The 23,858-nt window shown below is 34.9% G+C and overlaps 1 protein-coding gene across 16 annotated transcripts in view; it reads right to left on the bottom strand.

The window, feature by feature from the left end:
- The window catches only part of STAG2 (STAG2 cohesin complex component), a 143,488-nt gene that overhangs the window by 32,625 nt on the left and 87,005 nt on the right, over positions 1 to 23,858 (bottom strand). For all 16 annotated transcript variants that reach the window (XM_003823123.5, XM_055106878.2, XM_008976723.5 and 13 more), the window contains 16 exons: positions 22,344 to 22,495; positions 20,770 to 20,843; positions 19,541 to 19,664; positions 18,630 to 18,728; positions 18,455 to 18,534; positions 13,617 to 13,724; positions 11,872 to 11,983; positions 8,525 to 8,642; positions 7,991 to 8,094; positions 6,871 to 6,963; positions 6,660 to 6,749; positions 5,814 to 6,017; positions 3,912 to 3,982; positions 3,607 to 3,694; positions 3,433 to 3,513; positions 1,209 to 1,301 (listed from right to left, as the gene is read on the bottom strand). In XM_003823123.5, the coding sequence (XP_003823171.1) occupies positions 1,209 to 1,301; positions 3,433 to 3,513; positions 3,607 to 3,694; positions 3,912 to 3,982; positions 5,814 to 6,017; positions 6,660 to 6,749; positions 6,871 to 6,963; positions 7,991 to 8,094; positions 8,525 to 8,642; positions 11,872 to 11,983; positions 13,617 to 13,724; positions 18,455 to 18,534; positions 18,630 to 18,728; positions 19,541 to 19,664; positions 20,770 to 20,843; positions 22,344 to 22,495 (1,691 nt within the window). The remainder of the gene's footprint in view (positions 1 to 1,208; positions 1,302 to 3,432; positions 3,514 to 3,606; positions 3,695 to 3,911; positions 3,983 to 5,813; positions 6,018 to 6,659; positions 6,750 to 6,870; positions 6,964 to 7,990; positions 8,095 to 8,524; positions 8,643 to 11,871; positions 11,984 to 13,616; positions 13,725 to 18,454; positions 18,535 to 18,629; positions 18,729 to 19,540; positions 19,665 to 20,769; positions 20,844 to 22,343; positions 22,496 to 23,858) is intronic.

The raw sequence follows: 23,858 nt of genomic DNA, 5'->3' as shown, positions 1-23,858 counted from the left end.
ACTACCATCAGAAATCTTGTTCCTTTCATCTGAATTATAGAGATGAAAATTAAAGTACCACACCCTTTATTGCTATAGTTCAAAACTACACACGTAAAATTGGAGAGAATTCAGCAATGCAATAGTTATGGCAATATACTTCATATTTTTGGAAAAAAAATAGCAAAAGTCAGTAACTGCATCTTGGCATGTGTGACCAAGCATATATGTATGGTAGGGACAAGAGAGAGCTGGAAATAAGAAAAAAAGAGACTACCAGCTGGGCATTGAATGAACATTTTAAACTATAAAAATCCAAATATGTTTTATTAAAATTAGCTTCGGTATTTTTAAATTAAATAAAGACAAGTGCCAAACAAAGGGCTGGTTATATTTGAATAACACTGAACTAAAATAAATAGTACCTAACATATCACAGTGTCCAAAAATCAGTCAGGTTGACTATTGGGAATTCTACCTGAAAAAACAAAGGTTAAGCTGTATGAAATGGTTGCAAACCTTGAAATCACCATAATCATTTTGACTATACCATATTAATAGTTCTTATGAAATGCTTGTGAAAACATCTTCCCATAAAAGCATTTGAAAAGCACGTTTCCAACGAAGCTTAATCCTCTCAATTAGGGAATTAGAATTGAACATGATGTTAGTTCTAGGATCAAACCAGGTAACAGTCTATTTCGAGAACTGAAAAGGTTAGAAGTAATGGAAGCATGAAGGCATACGCGTTGGGAAGGTAACACTTGGAAGACAGGGAAGCGATTATAAATGTTTATTTCAGACAAGGTCCACAGGAAGATCAGGATGAGCGAGAATGCCAACATCTGATACTCTCAGAGATAACAAAACCTTGTGGACTTTTCTACCCTGGAACAAACTTGTCATATTAGTTGCTTTCAGGAATGACTTTTGTTAATTTCATACATCTATAATTTGTATGAAGTCTGTTTACCATGTGTCATAAAGAAACAACAACATAAAATGACAATAAGGGTAATCTATAATGCAATTATAAACCCCATATGAAATTAATCAATTTTATTATGCACAAATCCAATATATTAACCTATTTTTTTAGTCTAATATACATAGGCAGATACAAGATATTTCTGCTTTGCTCAATCTTAGTATTATTTAAACTTTCTACATTAGTTCAGATTTTATAAAGGTTGCTTACAAAAAGATTACCATCTATAGTAATTACTAACCTGTTCTTTAACAGTAGTATTCACGTTGGTCAGGTAATGTTGACATATCTGACAAAATACTCTCATTTGTTTCTTTAAACGCAGCAAGTCCTCCTTGAAAAAATTTAACATTAACTTTTAAAAAATATTGTATAAACAATTCAGCATTTCTTTAAAATGTTTTCAATTATGTAAAACATTATCTCATATATAGCTTTATTAACTCTACTTCTGCATTTGATTTAAATTTCTTCTTTATAATTTATAAGAAATGAAAACAAAGAGACGGTTTGTCTTACAAATCTCACCAAATTGCAGCCTTAAAAATATGAGGTACATTAATAGATAATATCCTAAGGCTTTAGGATATTAAGAGGATGAGAAGACTTATATAATTGATATGGCAATCTTTAATAAAGCCACTAGCACAGAATGCTAATAAAGATTTACGCTCCATGCTCACATTATTTCAAGGGTGGTCAACCCATAAATGGAAGAAAATAATAAAAAAGAAACAGCATCTTCCATTTCTTGTTGGAAGGATACTGCTGTATTTTATAAAAACTCAGAATGGAAAATATTTTGTGGTATTACTATAAACTTTAAAATGTCTCAAACTTTTTATTTTTATTGGGTTTTTTTTGTTTTGTTTTTTTCTTTTGAGATGGAGCTCACTCTATTGCCCAGGCTGAAGTGCAGTGACATGATCTCAGCTCACTGCAACCTCTACCTCCTGGGTTCAGGCAATTAATTCTCCTGCCTCAGCATCCTGAGTAGCTGAGATTACAGGTGCATACCATCACACCTGGCTAATTTTTGTATTTTTAGTAGAGACAAGGTTTCACCATGTTGGCCAGGCTGGTCTCGAACTCCTGACTTTGAGTGAGTGGCCTTCCTCAGCCTCCCAAAGCGTTGGGAGTACAGGCGTGAGCCACTGTGCCTGGCTTACCATAAATAATTTTATATTCATCCCTTTCCTCTACTAAAAATACTGCCTTTTTTCCAGTTTATTTTTTAACTTCCAACATAGGTGAGCAATTATACATGGTAATATAGTCACCGTTCCTACTACAAGCTTAACATTTAGTTAAATTAACTTTTTCCTAAGTGTTTGATAAAAAGCACACAATGGGCAGGGCACAGTGGCTCAGGCTTGTAATCCCAGCACTTTGGAAGGCCAAAATGGGCGGATCAGTTGAGGCCAGGAGTTCACAAGCCTGGTCAACATGGTGAAACTCCATGTCTACTAAAAATGCAAAAGTTAGTGGGCATGGAGATGCATGACTGCAGTCTCAGCTACTTAGGAGGCTGAGGCACGAGGACTGCTTGAACCCGCAAGTCAGAGGTTGCAGTGAGCCGAGATTGTACCACTACACTCCTGCCTGGATGACAGAGCAAGACTGCCTCAGAAGGGGGGGGAAAAAAAAGCACACAATGTTAACAATACTATATTGATTTTTCAAGAGGAAAAATCCATTTGTAGATATAACAACATCTTAAAAGCCCAGAGAAATTCTAAGTATTTAACATTATTCTGTGGGTTTAGGCAACACAAACTTATTATCAAGAGGATTACTTTTTGAAGAAAATGCCTACAAACACCTAACTCCAGAACTCTTAGAAACTGCGTGATATTTCTAAAAATGAGCCCAAACAATATTTAAGGCAATATCCAGTACTACAAGTACAATGTTTAAGCTTCCAGTTTACAAATGGAAAAGGCAGTCCTGTTTAGTTCAATTACTAAACACATTAAGGATTATCATTATGGGTAAAGCTTTAAAAGCTCTATATGTACTAATAGCTGGCGCTGGCACATTATATATTCAATCCGAAAATGATTGATCATGAATTTGGAACATCACTAGAGAGATCTTGAATATGAATAAGGTTATCCCAAAACAATACCAGAGCATAAGAAGATCTAGGGGGAGTTGGTTTATTATCTTCAATTTATGTAATCTAATACTTATATCTGTTTCAAAGGCTCTTGCTCACCAACTTTGAGAATACAGAAAACCACAGATTATGCCACCTTCAAATGTGAACAATTTTTAATTAAAAATCATACCTTGAAACAAACCATATCGATATCCTCTCCACTGAATATACATCAAACTACAAATAACAGTACATTAGAAACAAGCAACATTTCACTGAAATAACTGATCTCATTAAATGTGTGTTTGCTGAAAACAGTTAATGATATTTAGTCTAATAAAAACACTACTGAACCACCACAAACCTTTGTAGAGCTGCTTTCAGTTATCTTAGCAAGTTGCCAAAGGATTACATAGTGAGTACACTGCAGTGCGTGAATAACAATCTGTAAAAAGAATCAAAGGATACAGTTAAAATTTAAAAGTCACAAGACTTCACTTTTCAAAGATAAATGTGTAACTAGTAAATAAATAAAAACCTGCTCAGGCATGTCTCCATTTTCGATTCCAGTTTTCAAGAGTTTGTAATTACAAGCAAATAAATCCCACTTTGAAAGGTCATGGGCACTGTAAAAAAAAAAAAAAAATTAAGTTTTATTAAAAACCTAAGCCTAATGACAATTGTTTTGGACTTGACTGTTAACAGAATGCAGTAAATGCAGTAAACTTTAAAATGCCCCCACAACGACAACAACAAATTAGCTTAGAAATTAACATAACCCACAAAACATGCAAGTTTATTTCTACAGATTTAAGAAAACAGGAACTTCCAAATTCAACTTACTTATGAAAAGCAGTAATCCTCTTCAATGTTGACAATACCTGATATGCATCATCTTCATCAGGTTCTTCACCCTATAAATATTAATTATACATTAAGAACCATCAAAGTGAAAACTCCTAGGCTATCAAAATGTTACTATTACCTTGAAAAATGAAAAATAACATAACAAAACCCACAAATGAACTTTGTCATTCAATACCTAGATCTGGCCAAATTTAAGGCAATATGGCTGGGGAAGTAAGTCAACACAAGTTTATCATAGAAACATCACAACTGAGAGAAAAAACGAAAATGACATTCTTCTTTTTCTTCTAAGTAAACTTGACACAAAATTATAAAGGCATCTATTTTTTCACAGTAATAAATGCACTAGGACAATAAAATACTTAAATGACAAGAAGATCAGAAGGACAATACCTAAAGGACAAAATCTAAGTACCTTAAACATATATCATCATGAAGACATATGACACTAATCACAGATAAACAGGGAAAAACCCTCTGAAAAATGACTAGATATGCTGGTCCCATTTGGATATCAACATCTATTAATATACTTTTCAACTTAGGGTAACTTAACTTTCGAAAAATTTTACCAGTCTTACTACAGGAAACATAAAATTGCTTACACATTACTCAATCTACTGTGTTGAACTCTAGTTCTCTCAAAAAAGCACTTGTTTTTAAACTATAACTCTTCTACAAAGTAATTAAATTTAATTAAACCATTGCTTGATTTTAATTTGTCCTAATCAAAATTATATTCAGCCAAGAGTAGAGCTATTAAAATTTTTAACTAAGAATGTAATCATCGTACATCAACATATTTGCACAAACCTCCAATTAGTAAAAATAAGCCCGGAATAACAATATACATCAAATAAAAGTTAAATGAGTAATTAATAAAACAAGAAAACTAGAAATCACAAAGTCCATATGATCTTACAGCATTAATGATAAAAGTGATGTGGAAAAGGCTAATGGCATTAATTTGACAATTATGAATTTTTATTTTAATCAAAAAAACTTAATGTAAATATATATTTCTGGAAAAAATAACAATCACAACAAAAATACAAGTGTATTTAAGTGCTATGCACTAAGCCTCTTTGGAAATACAAGAGAAAACACAGGAAACTCCAACAGTAGCAGCGGCTATAATAATAATAACTTATTAAAGTTTTATAATATCAAAACCCAGAATGGGTGTGTGGCTCACGCCTGTAATCCCAGCACTTTGCAAGGCCGAGGTGAGTGGATCACCTGAGGTCAGGAATTCGAGACCAGCCTGGCCAATGTGGTGAAACCCCATCTCTACTAAAAATACAAAAATTAGCCTGGTACAGTGGCACACGCCTATAGTCCCAGCTACTCAGAAGACTGAGGCCGGAGAATCGCTTGAACCTGGGAGGCAGAAGCTGCAGTGAGCCGAGATCGTACCACTGCGCTCCAGCCTGGGCAACAGAGAAAGACTCCGTCTCCAAAAAAAAAAAAAAAAAAAAAAAAAACATAATGTCCTTCCCTAACCTACACTGCCAAAACACTTAGAAATACTCTACTTTTTTTTAGGCTACCTAGTCTAAATCTAGCTCTCCTTTTCTGTTCCATTAACACCCTATTCCTTAACAGCCCTGGTTCAATAAAAACCAGGTAACTGTTCAGATCATTTCTCAAAACAAAAAAGATGTTAGTTTTGCTTTCACCTTCTCTGAGTCACAGATTCTTACCACTTTCCTGTTTTGGTGGAGGAGTAGCCTGATGAGTCATAGAATGAAAAGCCTGAACATCTTTTCAAAATGCTGCTAGGGACTATCACCAAGACTTAACACTTGGGTGACTAATTAGCTTACTGCAGTAGAGGGGCTCAACTGACAAAATACTTGTAATAGTTATAATATATACCTCTTGCAGAAAATCTTCAAGAAGCCGGTTAAATTTATCTGCCAATTCATCTATCAGTTGACTTCTTGAAATATCTACTCTGTTGAAGATTGTGAACTCTTCATTACAGAGTGCATGGTAAGTTTTAGAACATGCTTCCAAAACATCTGTATCTGTGTGCTTCTCTACAATATTCCGGATCTGTCGCAATAAGGCATCCAAATGCTGCAAAATAATAATATTTTTCATCAAAACTAAGGCATATATGATAGGTATAAAGTGACTTCATGACCATACCACCATGGAAAAAATTTTCAAATACAGTAACTCTACAACACAGAGCGTACATTTTAAGGTGCTTTTCTAATCATGATAAATAAATACACTGATCCATCCATACTTATTCCTCAACTTTAAGGGAGATATTACCTACCTCATAGGGCTATGGTGAGAATGCTAACATATACTAAGAGCTTACATTAATCCACAGAACATAGCAAAAGTGTTCAATAAATATTAGTTGATTTTGTCTTATAATTGTTATTATCATCTATGGCCATACCACCCTGAATGAGCCCAATCTCATCTAATTGTTATTATCTAGTTATCCACCCCCAGTCTCCATAAATGATCAGTGACATAGTCATATAATAGCTAAGAATGAAGGTACAGTTGTGGGCATGAAGCAAAGGGAAGCATCATTACCGCTATTCTGTAAGTCAAACTAAAGTACAGAAGACCTAAGCTATAGGTTTCCTTTCTTAAAATACGTTCCAAAAACACATTTTAAGAAATATAAACAAACGCTATGATGAAATGAACTGAATAATTTTTCTTAAAGGTTTTTTTTACACAAAATAATCTTACCTTTTCTAATCGTCCAGTGGTATATATTTCCAAATCAAAGTACTGAGGCAACTGCAACAAGTTAGTCACCTTTTCTGCATCTACAGAGTACTGTGAAATATATAGATCATGTTAAAAATATCACAATAAGAAAGCATTATAATATTCTGTGAGGCATTTAGGGAAAAAAAACTCATTTCTTAGTAACACTATGATATTGACACAAACTTACTTTTGCTAATAACTGAGGAAGGGCCACGGCAAAAAGCTCAGTGATTTTTGTCCTATCATCCAACTGTGTCTTCTTCTCCTTTGCTGTAAGCACCTAAAGGAACAGAAAGACCTCTGTATTTATTAAGCCCATTAGCACTGTTAAGTGTTCAAGTTTTAGTTAAAACATACAAAATGATTACTAAAACTATATTTTAAGAGATGGACACAAAAATTTCACTATAAAACATTAACCCTAAAAGTGACATGAAAGAGAAAACTACACATTATAAAAACAAAAAGCCACCTGAAATAACAAAAAAAAATTTGGATAGTCCTATAGGGAAAATCAATATCCAATAAGACTAACCAACTCTACCTTCAGATGGTAGGAGAATCAGTTAAAAATAGGAAATATAGTTTAAGAGCTTATATATAAAATACTGGGATTGACCAGCATTTCTGCTTACTCTAGGCTGTGGGACATGACACATAAGTAACAAATTCAGAACACTAAATTGCCATCAGCAATTAGCAAAAAAGAAACAGAAATTTTTAAAAAACAGAAATAGAAAACACAGAAAGCATCACATTGTCTTTGATAAAATTTTGTTTCAGTTCTGCACACACAAACATATTCATGTGTAATACGTCACAATATAAGAATGAATTTTTATGCTTTACAGTCAAAAGTTTGAAAGCCTGTGGAATTGTTGGTATAAAATGCAAGTTCATGTAAACTTTACAATAATGCATTAAAATCTGATTCCAGGAAATAGAAATTTCCCTATTTTAATAAAAAATTATCTCCATTTTTATTTCTGATTTTATTTTAGAAGAAATAGAAAGCAAATCCATAAATAAAACATACAACTGCACCATTCCAAATGGTGTATGCTACATTCAGTCATGAAGGCAGGGACTGTCAATCATATCTCCTGCAGCAACTAAAAAAGTATATTACAGAGAACTCAAATTTCTCAAATTGCTAATGCTTTAAAATTTACCTCTAACAAATTTATAAGCAAAGGTTGTCTGAAAAATAAAACAAAATTGTTTCATGGCTAAAATGGAATTTTTAAAAAGATACTGAAAAAGGAGAAATGGAGTTTAGAATATTGAAAAGACATTGATTGGCATACCCTTTTTCCTGTCCCTCTTCCCACGGGAGGATGACATTCAGCCGCTTGTCTAATGGTACAAAGCATTATTTCAATCAGAGCACTCTCTTGCCTATCTGTTAGTGCTAAAAAAAAAAAAAAAAAAAAAAAAAATTCAGAAAGAGTTAGCTTATTTCTTCTCCCTATATGCCACTTGTAATTATTACATAACAGTTTCTTCTGCCTGTAAACAGAATCTGCCCTAAGGTACTAAAGAAAATCCCATTACTTTATCACAGAAAACATAACCTTCCTAAAACCCTCAGCATCCCAAATCTATCCACCACAGATCCATACATTTGGGTAAAAAAAATAACCCAGATACAAAAAAATAAAGAATGTTGACAGCAATTACATCTTTTTACATAGCATAATATTTATATGAAAACAAAACTATGCATGAAGTAAGATTTTTCTATCAAATTGTCTTAAAACTAAAAGGACAAATAAATGGAATGAGTAAAAATCTACTTACAAAACTGTCTAAACAAAAATATCATAATTAAACATCCTTACCTTCCTCTCCACTAAGTGGCTCTTCCAGTAACAAGCTATTCATACATTCCCAGTCTTTCAGCAGCTCAGTAGCACAGTCCCACATGCTATCCACAAGGTATGCTGCATGCTCATGTAACTAAAATTTAAAAACAGCAATGTGGTCTTAGACAATTAGCATACTAGCCTTAACTCAAAAGAATGGAAACTTTATTGACATCATCTACAAACTCTCAAACAGCAATCTATTTTTTGACGTCAAATAGATGAAAGGACAGAGAAGAAACTGCCTTAGTTTGCTTGCTGTAAGAAAGACGTGTTAGGTAGCATCATTACACATTAACAATTATCATTAAAACATTAATATGAAAAAATTTTTTATTTTTATATAAAATATATATATTTATAATAAATTATATATATTTGGGGGGGTGGCGGAGATGGAGTCTCGCTCTCGCCCAGGCTGTTGGGAAGTGGTGCAATCTCGGCTCACTGCAACCTCTGCCTCCCAGGTTCAAATGATTCACCTGCCTCAGCCTCCCATGTAGCTAGGACTACAGGCATGCACCACCACGCCCGGCTAATTTATGTATTTTTAGTAGAGATGAGGTTTCACCATGTTGGCCAGGCTGGTCTCAAACTCCTGACCTCAGGTGATCCACCCACCTCAGCCTCCAAAAAGTGCTGGGATTACAGGTGTGAGCCACTGCACCCGTCCTGAAAAGTATTTTATAAAAAGATTATATACATACTTACCGCTTATTTGGACCCAATATATCAGTCAGCTACTCTCAATTCTTAGATATGCTATGAATTTATTTTAACTGAAGGGGAGTGATAATGGTTAATTAAAACACAAAATGCATGTTTGTCAATTCAATATATAAGCAAATCATTCTCTTCATTATGTGAAGCTTAAATGACCCTACTGTTAGCTGGGCATGGTGGCTCACGCCTGTAATCCCAGCACTCTGGGAGGCCGAGGCAGGCAGATCACCTGAGGTCAGGAGTTCGAGACCAGCCTGGCCAACGTGGCAAAACCCTGTCTTTAGCAAAAATACAAAAATTAGGTGTGGTGATGCGTGCCTGTAATTCCAGCTACTCTGGAGGCTGAGGTGGGAGAATCACTTGAACGTGGGAGGCAGAGATTGGCAGTGAGCCGAGATCACACCACTGCACTCCAGCCTGGGCAATAGAGCGAGACTTTGTATCAAAAAACAACAACAACAAAAAACAAACCCTACTGTTTCCCGACTCCTTTGGCGGGGGGAGGAGGGGGCGTGCAAATCATAATCATTATACAAAAAAAAGCTGTCAAAGCAATTACAAATAATAAAAAATCTAAATCTAAATCCTTTATGAACATAGAGGGAATGTCCTCAAAAACTGGCAAACCAGGCCACGTGCTGTGGTTTATGCCTGTAATCCCAGCACTTTGGGAGGCCAAGGAGGGAGGACTGCTTGGGCCCAAGAGTTGAAGACTAGCCTGGGACACAAGACACCCCTACTGTCTACAAAATTCTAAAATAAACTAGCTGGGTGTGGTGGCACGAAGTTGTAGTCGGAGCTACTAGGGAGGCTGAGGCAAGAGGATCAACTGAGCCCACAAGTTCAAGGCTGCAATGAGCTATGATTACGCCACTGCACTTCGGGCTGAGTGACAGAGCAAGACACTGTTGCTTAAAAAAATAAAATAAATAAAATAAAATAAAATATTTGCAAACTGAATCCAACAATATAGAAAAAGAATAACATCATGAACAAGTAGGTTGATTCAACATTTAAAAAGTCATTCAACATAACTCGACACATTAACATAATAAAGGATAAAAATAAAACAATCATCTCAAGGAATGCAGAAGCATTTTACAGAATTCAATTTCCATTCATGTTAGAAACTTTCAGCAAAGAAAAGAATAAAAGGAAACATTCTCAATCGGATTATAAATATCTACAAAACACCTATAGCTAACAATGTAATTAATGTCGAAATACTGGACACTTCTCCCATAAGATCAGGAGCAATCCAAAGATGTCTACTTGAGACAGAGTCTTGCTCTGTCACCCAAGCTGGAGTGCAGCAGCATGATCTTGACTCACTGCAACCTCTGCCTCCCCGGTTCAAGCGATTCTTGTGCCTCAGCCTTCCAAGTAGCTGGGATTACAGGCATGCACCACCATGCCTGGATAATTTTTGTATTTTTAGTAGAGACGGGGTTTTGCCATGTTGGCCAGGCTGGTCTCAAACTCCTGGCCTCAAGTGATCCACCCGCCTCAGCCTCCTCAAGTGGTGAGAGTACAGGCGTCAGCCACCGCACCTAAGCGCAACATTCTACTGGAGGTCTTAGACAATTCAATAAGGCAAGAAAAAAAATGAAAAAAAAAATGTTGGAAAGGAAAAGGAAAATTATCTTTATTTACAAATGACCTGATGGTGTAATGTAGAAAATCCTAAAGAATAAAAAAACCAATTATATATCCATATATAGAAATAACTAGAAAATTAAAAGGCCTGATCACTAATTAAATAATAGTATGTAATATGAACACCAAAAATAAATTTTGAGCCCTCTCAAAATCTGGCTAACATTGTAGATTTCCAACTTTAGGGAGACTAGTTTAAGTCTACATCTACAATTGCAATGGCAGGTACCAACATTTGAAATCTTACAATGTTCTAGAGATCTGTGTTAAGTTTTATACAGATTATTTCAGTGTTAACTAAGAATTTATTACCCATCTTTTTACTAGGAAACTGAGGCTTAGAAAGAATAAGTAGCTAAACCAAGGTCACACAAATAGTAAGCAGAGTAGCCCAACTGACAATTAGGATTTTGAACTTTAAAATTAATATTCTCAGCACTATACATAAATCCTACTGTTTGAACATCTTACTAGAAGAAGAAAGCGACCGGGCGCAGTGGCTCATGCCTGTAAATCCCAACACTTTGGGAGGCCAAGGCAGGCGGATCACCTGAGGTCAGGAGTTTAAGACCAACCTGGTCAACATGGTGAAACCCCGTCTCTACCAAAAATTAGCTGGGCATGGTGGCACACGCCTGGAAGCCCAGCTACTCGGGAGGCTGAGGCAGGAGAACTGCTTGAACCTGGGAGGCAGAGGCTGCAGTGAGCCAAGATGGCGCCACTGTATTCCAGCCTGGGTGACAGAGCAAGACTCTGTCTCAAAAAAAAAAAAAAGAAGAAGAAAAGTAGAAAGCATATTTAAAAAAAAAATTGGGGGAGTGGGTGGCTCTCCATTCTATTCACAATTTACTGTGCTACAAGGAATATTTTTTAAACGTGCCTCATTTTAACCCCTTTTCCAAAATTTTTTGAACCTAAGTATAAAATAAATACTATCAACTAACCTCACTTTCTAGAAAGAAAAAAACCAATGTCTTAACAAGGTTGGCATTTGGACCTTGTCTTCCTCTTCTTTTCATCATTCCATCCTCCTCTGGATCTCTACGACTGAAGAGCCTGTGAAAAAAGTCAAATATTTATTTTACGACAACAACAACAAAAAATTTTCTAATAAAAAAATTAACTGTTTCAATTTCATATCTAAGGATCTAACAAAGGAGTAAAGGAGAACTGGGTAGGTACAATATCATCCAACATTATGGCACACCATGCAAATAATTGCTATAAACCTTTTTCATTTCATGTTTGATGGTAATTCTAAGTCCTTTTAAACTAATTTCTCAAGTTAATTGTACTGAGTTATAAACTATTTGTTTTTAAAAACCTTACTGTATTTTATATAACTGTTGCCTTCCATAAAAGTAGTACATTGACAAAGCTACACCATTTATGCTAAAAAATCTATGATACATATTCATCTTGAAAACTAAACATATACTTTCCTTCCATCCTTCTGGCAAAAGTACCCCAACTTACTGTCCTTTTACTATGGATAGCATGAGCATTTTTCCTCATAAACAACAAGAGAATTAACACTAAACAGCAATGAATAGAAAACTGTAGTGTAAATGTTTTATACCACCTACTCTTCCTAATAATTGCTGCACCCCCAACAGGCATTTTAATAACACCATAGGAACAAGAAAAGTTTAATCTATATGGCTCAAAAGAGTCTCTTTGAAAGCCATTATATAACAATCTTTGTTTTCTGTGAACAGATATTCACACTTCTACTCATACTACCTAATCTGAGTTAAATAGGATCACAAAAGTAAAGAGACTGTAGAATTCTTGGGATTCTTATGTCAAACTTTATTAAATACTTGAAGAACCTTTTAATATTTTCTAAAGGAAAGGAAAAATAAGTTGAAGACTAAATACAGCCTGTAGTCCCAGCTACTCAGGAGGGTGAGCCACGAGAAGCACCTGAACCCGGGAGGCAGAGGTTGGTTACAGTGAGCTGAGATCGCACCACTGCACACTCCAGCCTGGGCAACAGAGAGAGGCTCTGTCTCAAAAAAAAAAGCCTAATTATAGCATAAGCAATATTTAGATGCTGAAGCAGGTAATAGAAGGGTAAACAATTAGGAAGAGGTCAGTCTTAATATTATAATATAGTTAGGTATCTTTCTAAGCATGTTTACTGAAAGACATGGGTACATTTCCCTTTTTTTTTTTTTTTTTTTTTTTTTAAGACGGAGTCTCGCTCTGTCGCCCAGGCTGGAGTGCAGTGGCCCAATCTCGGCTCAGTGCAAGCTCCGCCTCCCGAGTTCACGCCATTCTCCTGCCTCAGCCTCCCGAGTAGCTGGGACCACAGGCGCCCGCCACCACGCCCGGCTGATTTTTTGTATTTTTAGTAGAGACGGGGTTTCAACGTGTTAGCCAGGATGGTCTCGATCTCCTGACCTCGTGATCCACCCGCCTCGGCCTCCCAAAGTGCTGAGATTACAGGCATGAGCCACTGCGCCCAGCCTACATTTCCCTTTAAAGATCTAACTTAAAATAAATCAAAGAACTTAGGAGAAATCTAAACTTTTAAAGGAAAAAGTAAAATGTGAAAGCTTCGATATGATCTGTAGTAATTTTTAAAATAAGTTATATATATATAATCTTAATGTCAAGTATAACATAACAAATTACTGTTATGAAAGTATGCCTTAGAAAATGAGTAACAGAAATATAGATTTACTTTTTGTAGAGAAATTCTCCAGCTGCTACTGCTACTGGCCGGTGAGCTGAATAAACCAGATGATAGACATTTTCACAATCTTCTGCAGTGAGAACTTCTTCACTACTCCTAAGAAATAAGCAGTAACAGGTGCTTTTAGTAACGTCCTAATTCTAAGCATATTAACAGTACAAAAACTTATGCTCATACTTTTAAAAAGTTGTAAAGTTTCATGAATTTGTGTTAAAGGAAAAAAAAACCAAATCAAGCTTATTTAATTACCATCTACCAAAATCTATCAAAGATAAATGGCAGGTAAAATTAAAAGTGAATGCAGAAGGTAAACAAATAAACGTTTAAAAGAATTATGTCACATGGATGCTAACAGAAAAGGAAGACAAAATAATGAAAACCCATATAGAAAGTAAAGGGGCAGCAAGCTAAGAGCTTAGAGTTAAAAATCACAGATAATATAATACTTTGCTTATATTTCATAGTAATATTAAGTCACAACATTACATCAAAATATACTAATGGCCCATTTATATCACATCAATCAAAAATGCTTCATCCACCATGTACTGAACACCATGTAAGGCAATGCAAGTGGTTTTCCCAAATAACTAAAATCTAAGTGCCAAAGATCTTTAATTGCAATCACTGGGGAAAAAAATCTTACTAAAATGTAATGCTCATTTTCTTTTTCTTATCTTTAAAGAACAAAATAAGCCTAACAAAATATTTTAGATAAATCATCATCATTAAGGCCCATCAACCACAGTACCCCAGGGTAAACGCTGTTGCATTCTTCCCTTGCAACTGCATTCAGAGTCCTGGCCCCTGGCAGCTCTTTCTCTCCCAATATGCTTCTAGTCTACTGTGATATATATAATCTAGGTTTTTACCATTATATGTAAATTCAAATCATAGGACCACTGCCAGAGGAAAAAAGCCTAAGAATACTGGATAGTTGAAGCACACAGATCCTCTTTACTTTTTGGTTTTCTGTTGTGCTGAAAGCTTCCAGAAGTCTGATGTCTAAGAAGTATTACTTCTTTTTGAGAGAAAAAGAACTAAATTGTTAAAATTCAAGTTTCAAAAGCACACTGATTTCAATTGCTCTTTATATAATATCAGATTGTTCTTGGAAAAATAACTTGTGTGTTTTTAACAAAATAACACTGAATCAGGCTGGGTGTGGTCACTCACACCTGTAATCCCAGCACTTTGGGAGGCTGAAGTGGGTGGATCACTTGAGCCCAGGTGTTCGAGACTAGGCTGGGCAACATGAGACCTAATCTCTACAAAAAACGGAAAGAAAAAAAAAAATTAGCCGGACATGGTGGGACTACAGTAGCTATAGTCCCAGCTACTTAGGAGGCTGAGGTGGGAAGATGGATTGAGCCTGGGAGGGCGAGGCTGGAGTGAGCCATGATCATACCACCTGGGTGACAAAGCAAGACCCTGTCTCTAAAAAACAAAACAAAAAAACACTGAATCAAACAAGTTAAAGTACTGTAACTCTACAGAAGTTCACTCATTTTAACTTTTTGAAAAGGAACGTTTCTAAGAAATTTAAATTATTAGGTATATAGATGGCTGAATATCAACATGAATGGGTACGTCTATTACCTTTGATAAAAATATCAAAGAAGATGTTTCTAGTGTACTGTGGAGGATGGTGGGAAAGAAGCTATAGAAACATATGTAGCATACTATTACTTTATTTCAGAATTCTTTCAAAATTTTTATATACAACATGTGTGTATAACATTTATGATTTTAAAATATAATTAAAAATTAAAGAAAGAATGCAACAGTTAACAGACTGCTCAAGAAATTCCAAGGTAAGTGAGTTCCCTGAATTGTCAATATCTGTAGAACTGCCTTCTTTTTAATTACTGCAATGTTGTCCGATTCATAGAAATGGGAATAACCACTACCATCTCACTGAGCTGCAGTATTAAATGAAATTATCCATATAAAGTGCTTATATTAGCTATTATCTTACATACTAATTTAATTCTTCCTCTATTGATATGCACCCTTGGTTGTTTTCAAAATTGTGCTATTACAAACAATGCTTTGTTAGAGAACATGAGCATTTGAAATTCTGATAGATACTGTCAAGTTTTTCTCCAAGGAGCTTAGACCAATTTATACTCCCATCAACAATGTAAAAGGGCCTGTTATGTCACAGCCTCAACAATATAGTGTAATTACCAAACACTTTCTATCTTTGCCAAGCAAACAGATTTAAAAGTCTCACTTTAATATATATGTTTGTAAGTGTGGCCCAACATCTTTTCATATGTTTAAATTCATACTTTTCTGTCAATAATCTGATTTATAATATTTGACTGTTTTCCTATTATTACAGATTTCTTTAATTGATTTGCAGAAATTAACTCCTTTGATGCAAAAATATCTTGCCCAATCTGAGATCTGTTTTCTGAGTTTATGGTATTTTATGCCATACAGACATTTTTAGGTTTTTATATAGTTAATTCATTGATCCTTTTATATCTAGCTTTTGTGTCATGCTCATGAAAGCCTTACATGGTCATTTTAGTGGTGCATATGTGTTCATCTCTATTTTTATTCTGCTTCATTGATCTTTTTTGTCTATTCATGTACCAGGACCAAAATTTTTAAATTACTATGATTTTATAATACATGACTTAAAATTACATTGGGCTAGTCCTCACTCATTAGTTTGTATCATATTCTTCTGGCAATTCTTACATGATAAATTTTCCATATGAAATGTCACAATTTGCTTGCTATGGCCAAAAAAAAAAAATTCCTTTGCCTTTACTATTTACATTGTGGTAAATATACAGAATGGGAAGATTACAAGCCTTTAAATACTGAGTTTTCCTAGGTAAGCTTTCCAAATTCAAGCCTTCTTTTATGTCCCTTAGTTGCATTTGATTAATGTTTCTTTGCATATATGTGGTGGATTTCTTATTTCTAGGTATTTTTATAAAACGTTATATTATTTTGAAATGAGAAGGCTCTGATTTTTAACTCTCTCAACATACCACCCAAGTGCTTGGTATAGAGACATCACCTGATAAATATTTATCCTGAAATGCAGAAAACAAGTGTTGGTGAGGACGTACAGAAATTGGAAATCTTGGCTGGGTGTGGTAGCTCATGCCTGTAATCCCAGCACTTTGGGAGGCCAAGGCAGGTGGATCACCTGAGGTCAGGAGTTCGAGACCAGCCTGGCCAACATGGTGAAACTTCGTCTCTACTAAAAATACAAAAATTACCCAGGCGTGGAGGCAGGCACCTGTAATCCCAGCTATTTGGGAAGCTGAGGCAGGGGAATCGCTTGAACCCGGGAGGTGGAGGTTGCGGTGAGCCGAGATCATGCCACTGCACTCCAGCCTGGGCGACAGAGTGAGACTCCATCTCAGGAAAAAAAAAAAAAAAAAAAGAAATTGGAAATCTTGTACATTGCTGGTGGGAATGTAAAACAGTGCAACCTTTGTAAAAAGCATTATGGCAGTTCCTCAAAAAAAAATTAAACAGAATTACCATATGATCCAGCAATTCCACTTCTGGGTATACATACAAGAACTGAAAGCAGAGACTCAAACAGATACTTGCACACATCTATGTTCACAGCAGCATTACTGACAATAACTGAAGGTGGAAACAGTCCAAATGTCCATCAATGCAAAAATGGATAAATAAAATGTGGAATATACATATAGTGAAATATTCAGCTATAAACAGGAGTACGTGCTATAATAATGTATGAAACTTGAAGAAATTATGCCAAGTGAAATAAGCCAGATGCAAAAAACAAATATTGTATGATTCCACTTATACGAAATATCTAGAATAGGCAAGTTCATAGAGATAGAAAATAAAACAGTGGTTACCAGGATCTGGGGAAAGGGGACAATGAAGAATCAGTGTTTAATGGGTACAGAGCTCCAGAATAAAGTGATGAAAAGGTTCTGACAATGGATAGTGGTGGCAGTTGTACAACAACATAAATATAGGTAATGACAGTAAACCATACTTTAAAATGGTTAAAATGGTGAATTTTACATAATCTATATTTTACTACCATTTTTTAAAAAGGAAAAATATGAATAACATCACTATCAGATATTAACACAGAATAGGTCTTAAATTCAGATTGTTTAAAGATGCTATGAGAAGTATAACAGACATTCTTATAAATGCTCATACTCTAAAAGTGTAACAAAATACAATAAGCATGTTTTTTAATACACTGATGTGCTTATTTCAAGAGCATCAAAAACAGAAAAATAGGAAGGAAATCAATCTGCCAAGAGAATGGGAACACATGAATTCCTAGCTCAGTTAGAATTTCCATATTCGGTCAGGCGCAGTGGCTCACGCCTGTAATCCCAGCACTTTGGGAGGCCGAGGCGGGCGGATCACGAGGTCAGGAGATCGAGACCATCCTGGCTAACACAGTGAAACCCCGTCTCTACTAAAAATACAAAAAATAAGCCAGGCGTCGTGGCAGGCGCCTGTAGTCCCAGCTACTCGGGAGGCTGAGGCAGGAGAATGGCGTGAACCTGGGAGGTGGAGCTTGCAGTGAGCTGAGATCGTGCCACTGCACTCCAGCCTGGGGGACAGAGTGAGACTCCGTCTCAGAAAAAAAAAAGAAAAAAAAAAGAATTTCCATATTCTATGGTTCCTTCTTCCTGTGTTTTCTCAACTATACATGAAGAAATTCAACTTCTAGCTGTAAACCTCCATGACGTAAGCTACTAAAATTTAGACCTAGATGAGTCTGAACCAAATACTCTAATATATTATTTAGATATCTGAACATTAGTGCAAATATGCAACAAATACATACTTACTGTAAAACAAGAGTGAGTAATTTTATTGCTTGTACTGCAACATCATATTCTTTGTCAAGGGTCATAGACACAATTCTATCCTAAGGACAAAAAAATTAAAATATTTTTAAAAGGAAAGCAAGAGAAAAGTGTTTGCAAATGACAAGTTATTTGTAAATTCTTAAGTAATACTAACCTTGAACCGACTGGTAAAAAGTTCCAGTTTGGAATTAAGCTCTTTGTTATAATAAAGCCCTTGTAGAGCAGTAAGACATTTGAGTCTTACTTCACCTTGCTAAAAAAAAAAAAAAAAAAAAAGAGGAGACAATGCATTAAAACTCTATGTATTTTCAACTTCAATATTCAAGATGTACACAATATTTTCTACTTTAAAATTTTAAATGTTTCATACCATAGCATTCCTTCAGAAACTATCATGTTTGATAATGCAAAAATAGTAATCAGTACATACATTTATGACTAAATACCTATGGGGTTACTATTTCTGTAGTTCAAAGGATAATTTTTGAAAATTTGTTCAGAACAAATCTATTGTGAAAAACAATAGAAGCATGTGTCACAGTATATTTTCCACTATGGGAAGTAATGTTTGGAAAGAATTATATACAATCAATTTCTTCAAGGCAAGTGAAGAGGCAGCCTAAGAGAATGGTAATTTAATGAAAACATATTAAAAAGGTCAGAAACCAAGTAGTAAGGTATAATCTGGCTAAGATACAGGTTTGTCAAAAGAGAGGATCAAAATTGAAGAATTTTTTTTTAAGTATATAGCTCTCAGATAACAACAGCGTAATGGTTCTTCTTCGTGCCCTAAGAAATGCCTCACTCCTACTACCTTCATGACTGTAATATTTCAGCAAAAAAATGATTCACCATTAATGGTTAAATCAGTGGCCAGGATTCAAAAATATCTAGCAGACTTTATGTGATAGAAAATAAGTTTTTACAGAGAAGACAGAAAAGAATAAAGGGGAGGCTTCCAGAAATGTGTCACCAGGTATACATACTGGGAGATAACTCATGAATGAGAGGTGCAGACAGCCACGCCGATGTGTAGAAAGAAGCAGTCTGAAGGGCACATCTTACCTTATCATGCATAGTCCAACCAACATATTTTAAATAACTGTCATTAAGAAAGGCATCACTATACATCTTCATCCAAATGCCAATCTCTTCAATGCAAATAGCTCGAATTTCAGCTATCGCATCACTGAATGGAGGAAGGAAAAACGATGCATAATTAGTGCCAATATACCACAAAACTTATGGTTTATTCAAGAGATGCCAAGTACTTCAGATCTACTATGAATATGACACTATCTTATTACTAGGGATTAAAAAATAGAAATGAAGCATGGGCCTGAATGCCAAAAGCTTAGGTGGCAAAGCATAATTATCAACACATAAACATTTAAAATTATATAAACTACAAACAAAATCCCATCCCCACCTTTTATACCATACCATATCCCAGCCTTTGCTCACACCTGCTGGGCATGGTGTGTTCAGAAGACAGCAGGCACACTTGTCTGGCTAGAGCGTAATTTCCGGTAAGAATTATTTATACATTACACTGAGGTCAAGCTCAACTGGGATTTGAATGTTAGAATAAATGATTTTAAATTCATCTTGTAAGTACTGGTGAGTCATTGAAGGCAGAGGAATAACACAATAAAAGGATATTTTGGCAAAACTGCAATAATCTCTAGGCATGAGAATGAGGAAACAGACTAAGGTAATGGTGACAATAGAAGTGAAAAGGTAAGAATGGACATGGAGACATTACAAAAAGTAAGCATTAACCTGATTCAGTAACTGCCAAGTTGAGGATATGTGGAAGCTGAATAAAAATACTACCAAAATTTAAGAATAGGTTACAGCATAAATTTATAAGATTACTATTTCTTTCCTCTGTTCATTCAAAACAGCAAAAGAAAATATCTCACTTTAACCTATCCAATTGTTCCCACTGATATTCAATGGAAGGGAAGAGAGTCAGGAGTCAGCACGTGCAGGCTCTACTAACATAGTGCATCCAAAGGCAATTAAGTATTGTGTAGCCCAACTCCAAATAGCAGTAACTTCTACTGGCTGCAAGTCAAGCACAGCATTATCCCATTTTTCAGATGGGAAACACCAAACTCACATGAGTTAAATAACTTGCCCAGAGTGACTCAGTGGCACTAATAGAGTCTAACATTGATTTTACTATAACATTCTTCCTGCTAATTTAGATTCCCTACACCACGAAATATGCAAACTTGCTGAGTAGAAATTACATAATGCTATTTATGAAAAAAACTGTCACAACTTACCGGTATCTATGTACAAACACTCCTTTAAATATTGCATTCATCATATTTTCTATTTCATCTTGATTTTCCTGAAGCTGTAAAAAAACACATCATTTCTTTTCAATTGTAAAGGAAGACAACCAAATGAACACCTGTAAGTTGTTACAAGCACAAAAAAAGCAGAATTCCCCAGTATTTTGGGGAATTTTGAATTATACTAGACAACAGTAACCATATAGAAAAATTAACAGTTATATTACCAGGTAGATAAAGTCCCTTAATACCTGAAATATTTGATTGGGATTTTAATATTTAGCTAATAGATTGTTTTTCTAATGCTCATAAATTTCCACTAAAGAACTGTAAAGAAGGCCGGGTGCAGTGGCTCATGCCTGTAATCTCAGCACTCGGGGAGGCCAAGACAGACGGATCACTTGAGGTCAGGAGTTCGAGACCAGCCTGGCCAACATGGCGAAACCCCGACTCTACTAAAAATACAAAAATTAGCCAGGCATGGTGGCACAAGCCTATAATTCCAGCTACTGAGGAGGCTGAGGCAGGAGCTTGAACCTGGGAGGCAGAGGTTGCAGTTAGCTGAGACAGTGCCACTGTACTCCAGCCTGGGAGACAGAGTGAGATTCTGCCTCCAAAAAAAACACTGTAAAGAAATCTGTAATGTAGTTTGTTACTACATATCACTTACTATATAGCATATACATAAATTAAAGGGAAAAAGTATCAACACTTTATTTCAAATTATATGAAAAATATGAGGAATTTAGACATGGGTGAAATATGATCAGGATTTTTCTTAGTTAATTCTTGAGTCTGGATATGTTTTAAAGTTATTAACTATTTCAGAAATAACCAATTTAAAATTAGCTACTAATTCCCCTCCCCAAAAAAACTTCAAGATCAGGTCAATAATTCGTAGATAACCATGATAACTACTGAACTCAACTGCATTACTAATATTTTTGAAAAATCAGACTTTGCCTATTTGATATGAAAACAAACATCTCCATTATGAGATAGCAAAATATTTTATCACCAATGAAGAAAGAATTTAAATTACAGCCGCAGCATCAAAAGATTTTATTTACTGTTATTTCGCATAAGGCTGAAAAAATTATTTTCCTCATTCAGAGTTGAATTTGGTGGTCAGTCATTAATGTTAAACAAATGCCTTCTACTGTATAAAAAACACTGATTTAGATGCCAATAAACAGCTTATGTTATTTTTCAAAGTGATTTTATTTTCCAAAGTGATTTTAATTGTGAAATCTCTTTTCATCCTGACAAAAGGTTTTTCACCGTAGAGATGAATAATACTAAAGCTTAAGACAACTTGTCAGACTAACCCCAGTCCCCTTACTTAAAGCCACTCTTAATACTAGTCCACGCAGGTTGAAAATACGAAAACAGTATTGTTGGCACGGATATTCATCAGAATTTTGTTGGGCAAATAGTTTGAAATGTTATTTACATTTAAATATTTCAAAAACAATTATCTGAGCCACTAGCAAAGTTATATCCTAATTAATGGTGACCAAGTTGGTCACACAATAGCCTAAATATTCAATATAAAAGTTTACCTCTTTCCGCTTTTGTAGCAGGAGTTCTAGCCTCTCATTGGCTCGTTTTCCAATCATTTTATTCCGTTCTGCTTCATATTGTCTTTGTGTATTATCCATATTAATGCTAAGATTTAGTGCCACATTCACCAAAGCTGTCATCAACTTCATAGCTATTTTTAAAGAGTAAAAGTATGGTGAAACTAATCTAACAGACACAAAAATTTACAATTTAAGATCAAATACAAATATTAAGCAGAAATGAGCTAATCTGCTTCTAACAAAAGAAAGATGCAGCTGCTACAAATGACAACAATAAAATAACATAAAATAAAATAACTTTTCAGGAATTATCTCCTAACCCTCACAATGGCCCTCTCAAAGGTAAGTATTATACCCATTTCATTCACGGCAAAATTGAAGCTCAGGGAAATTTTAAAATTTGCCTCAGTTCATATAAGCAGTCAAACCAGGATTCAAACCAAGGCAATCTGACTCCAGTCTATCCTTAAATCCCATTATTCTATAATATGTCCTCTAAAATAATCATTTTCATAGATCATGATTCACCTTCTAAAGTAAATTTTAGTTCACACAGAAATTATTTAGCTATTCAGTAATTAAAAGGAACTTGATGGCTTTACATCAAATTATATTTTATGAAAATGTTGAGGAATTTTATCAGTATTTGCTTTCCTTTCATTTTACTCTATAACATGACTGATGAAATTGTGAACAGATCTCCATGGAAAGTCAAAAGAACAAAGGGCAAAATGTGACTTAATTAAAGTGCTTTTTCATAAAACTTCCTCCAGATCTCTACCTTCTGTTACTAAACTCTTACTCCTGATACAAGATTCTTATTGCCTGGGATTTAAAATTTATTAACTGAAAGATCTGATCACTTTTTGCTTTCTTTAGCTTACTCCAGACTACTTCTCAGACTTGGTGCATTGCATGATACAACAACAATAAAACTACATCTTAAATTTGTGGCTATTGGCTCTCTTAAAGAAAGATTTCCCAATTTTCTGCTCTAAGTTAATTTCATGCTCCCAGCAAACCAGTCTGTCACTCTGATCTAAAAGTATCCATCTTGCACCATAATCCTTGTTTTAATTTACTTTAGCCATCAAGTTATTGACATTGCTACCACAAGTGCATAAAGCAAGATCACATTCATATTTTCTGACTTCAAATCTAAAAACAAAAACAACATATGGGAAACTGCATTTTCTCTTTAATAATGAAGGACGTAGAAGCATATCTTTAATCATAGATTTAATTCTTTGAGAAAATCTTATAAATAAAAAACAAACCAACAGAGAATATAAAGTTTTTTTAGTTAAAAATCAAAATATCATTAAGATTCAGAAGATTCAGAATACTATCATAACAATTAATGCCTATTTTATTTATTGAAACTCAAAAGCAACAAATTCAATAACAGTGTATCACCAATTTTACCTTAAGCACAAAAGAGGAACTAACAGATTTTATGAGGTATAAAAATATACCTTATTTCATTAAACTTTA

This window comes from Pan paniscus, chromosome X (genome assembly GCF_029289425.2).
Source record: "Pan paniscus chromosome X, NHGRI_mPanPan1-v2.0_pri, whole genome shotgun sequence".
NCBI lineage: Eukaryota > Metazoa > Chordata > Mammalia > Primates > Hominidae > Pan > Pan paniscus.
Note: the sequence above shows the minus strand (reverse complement) of the source record. Positions and strands in the feature narration are given on the sequence as shown.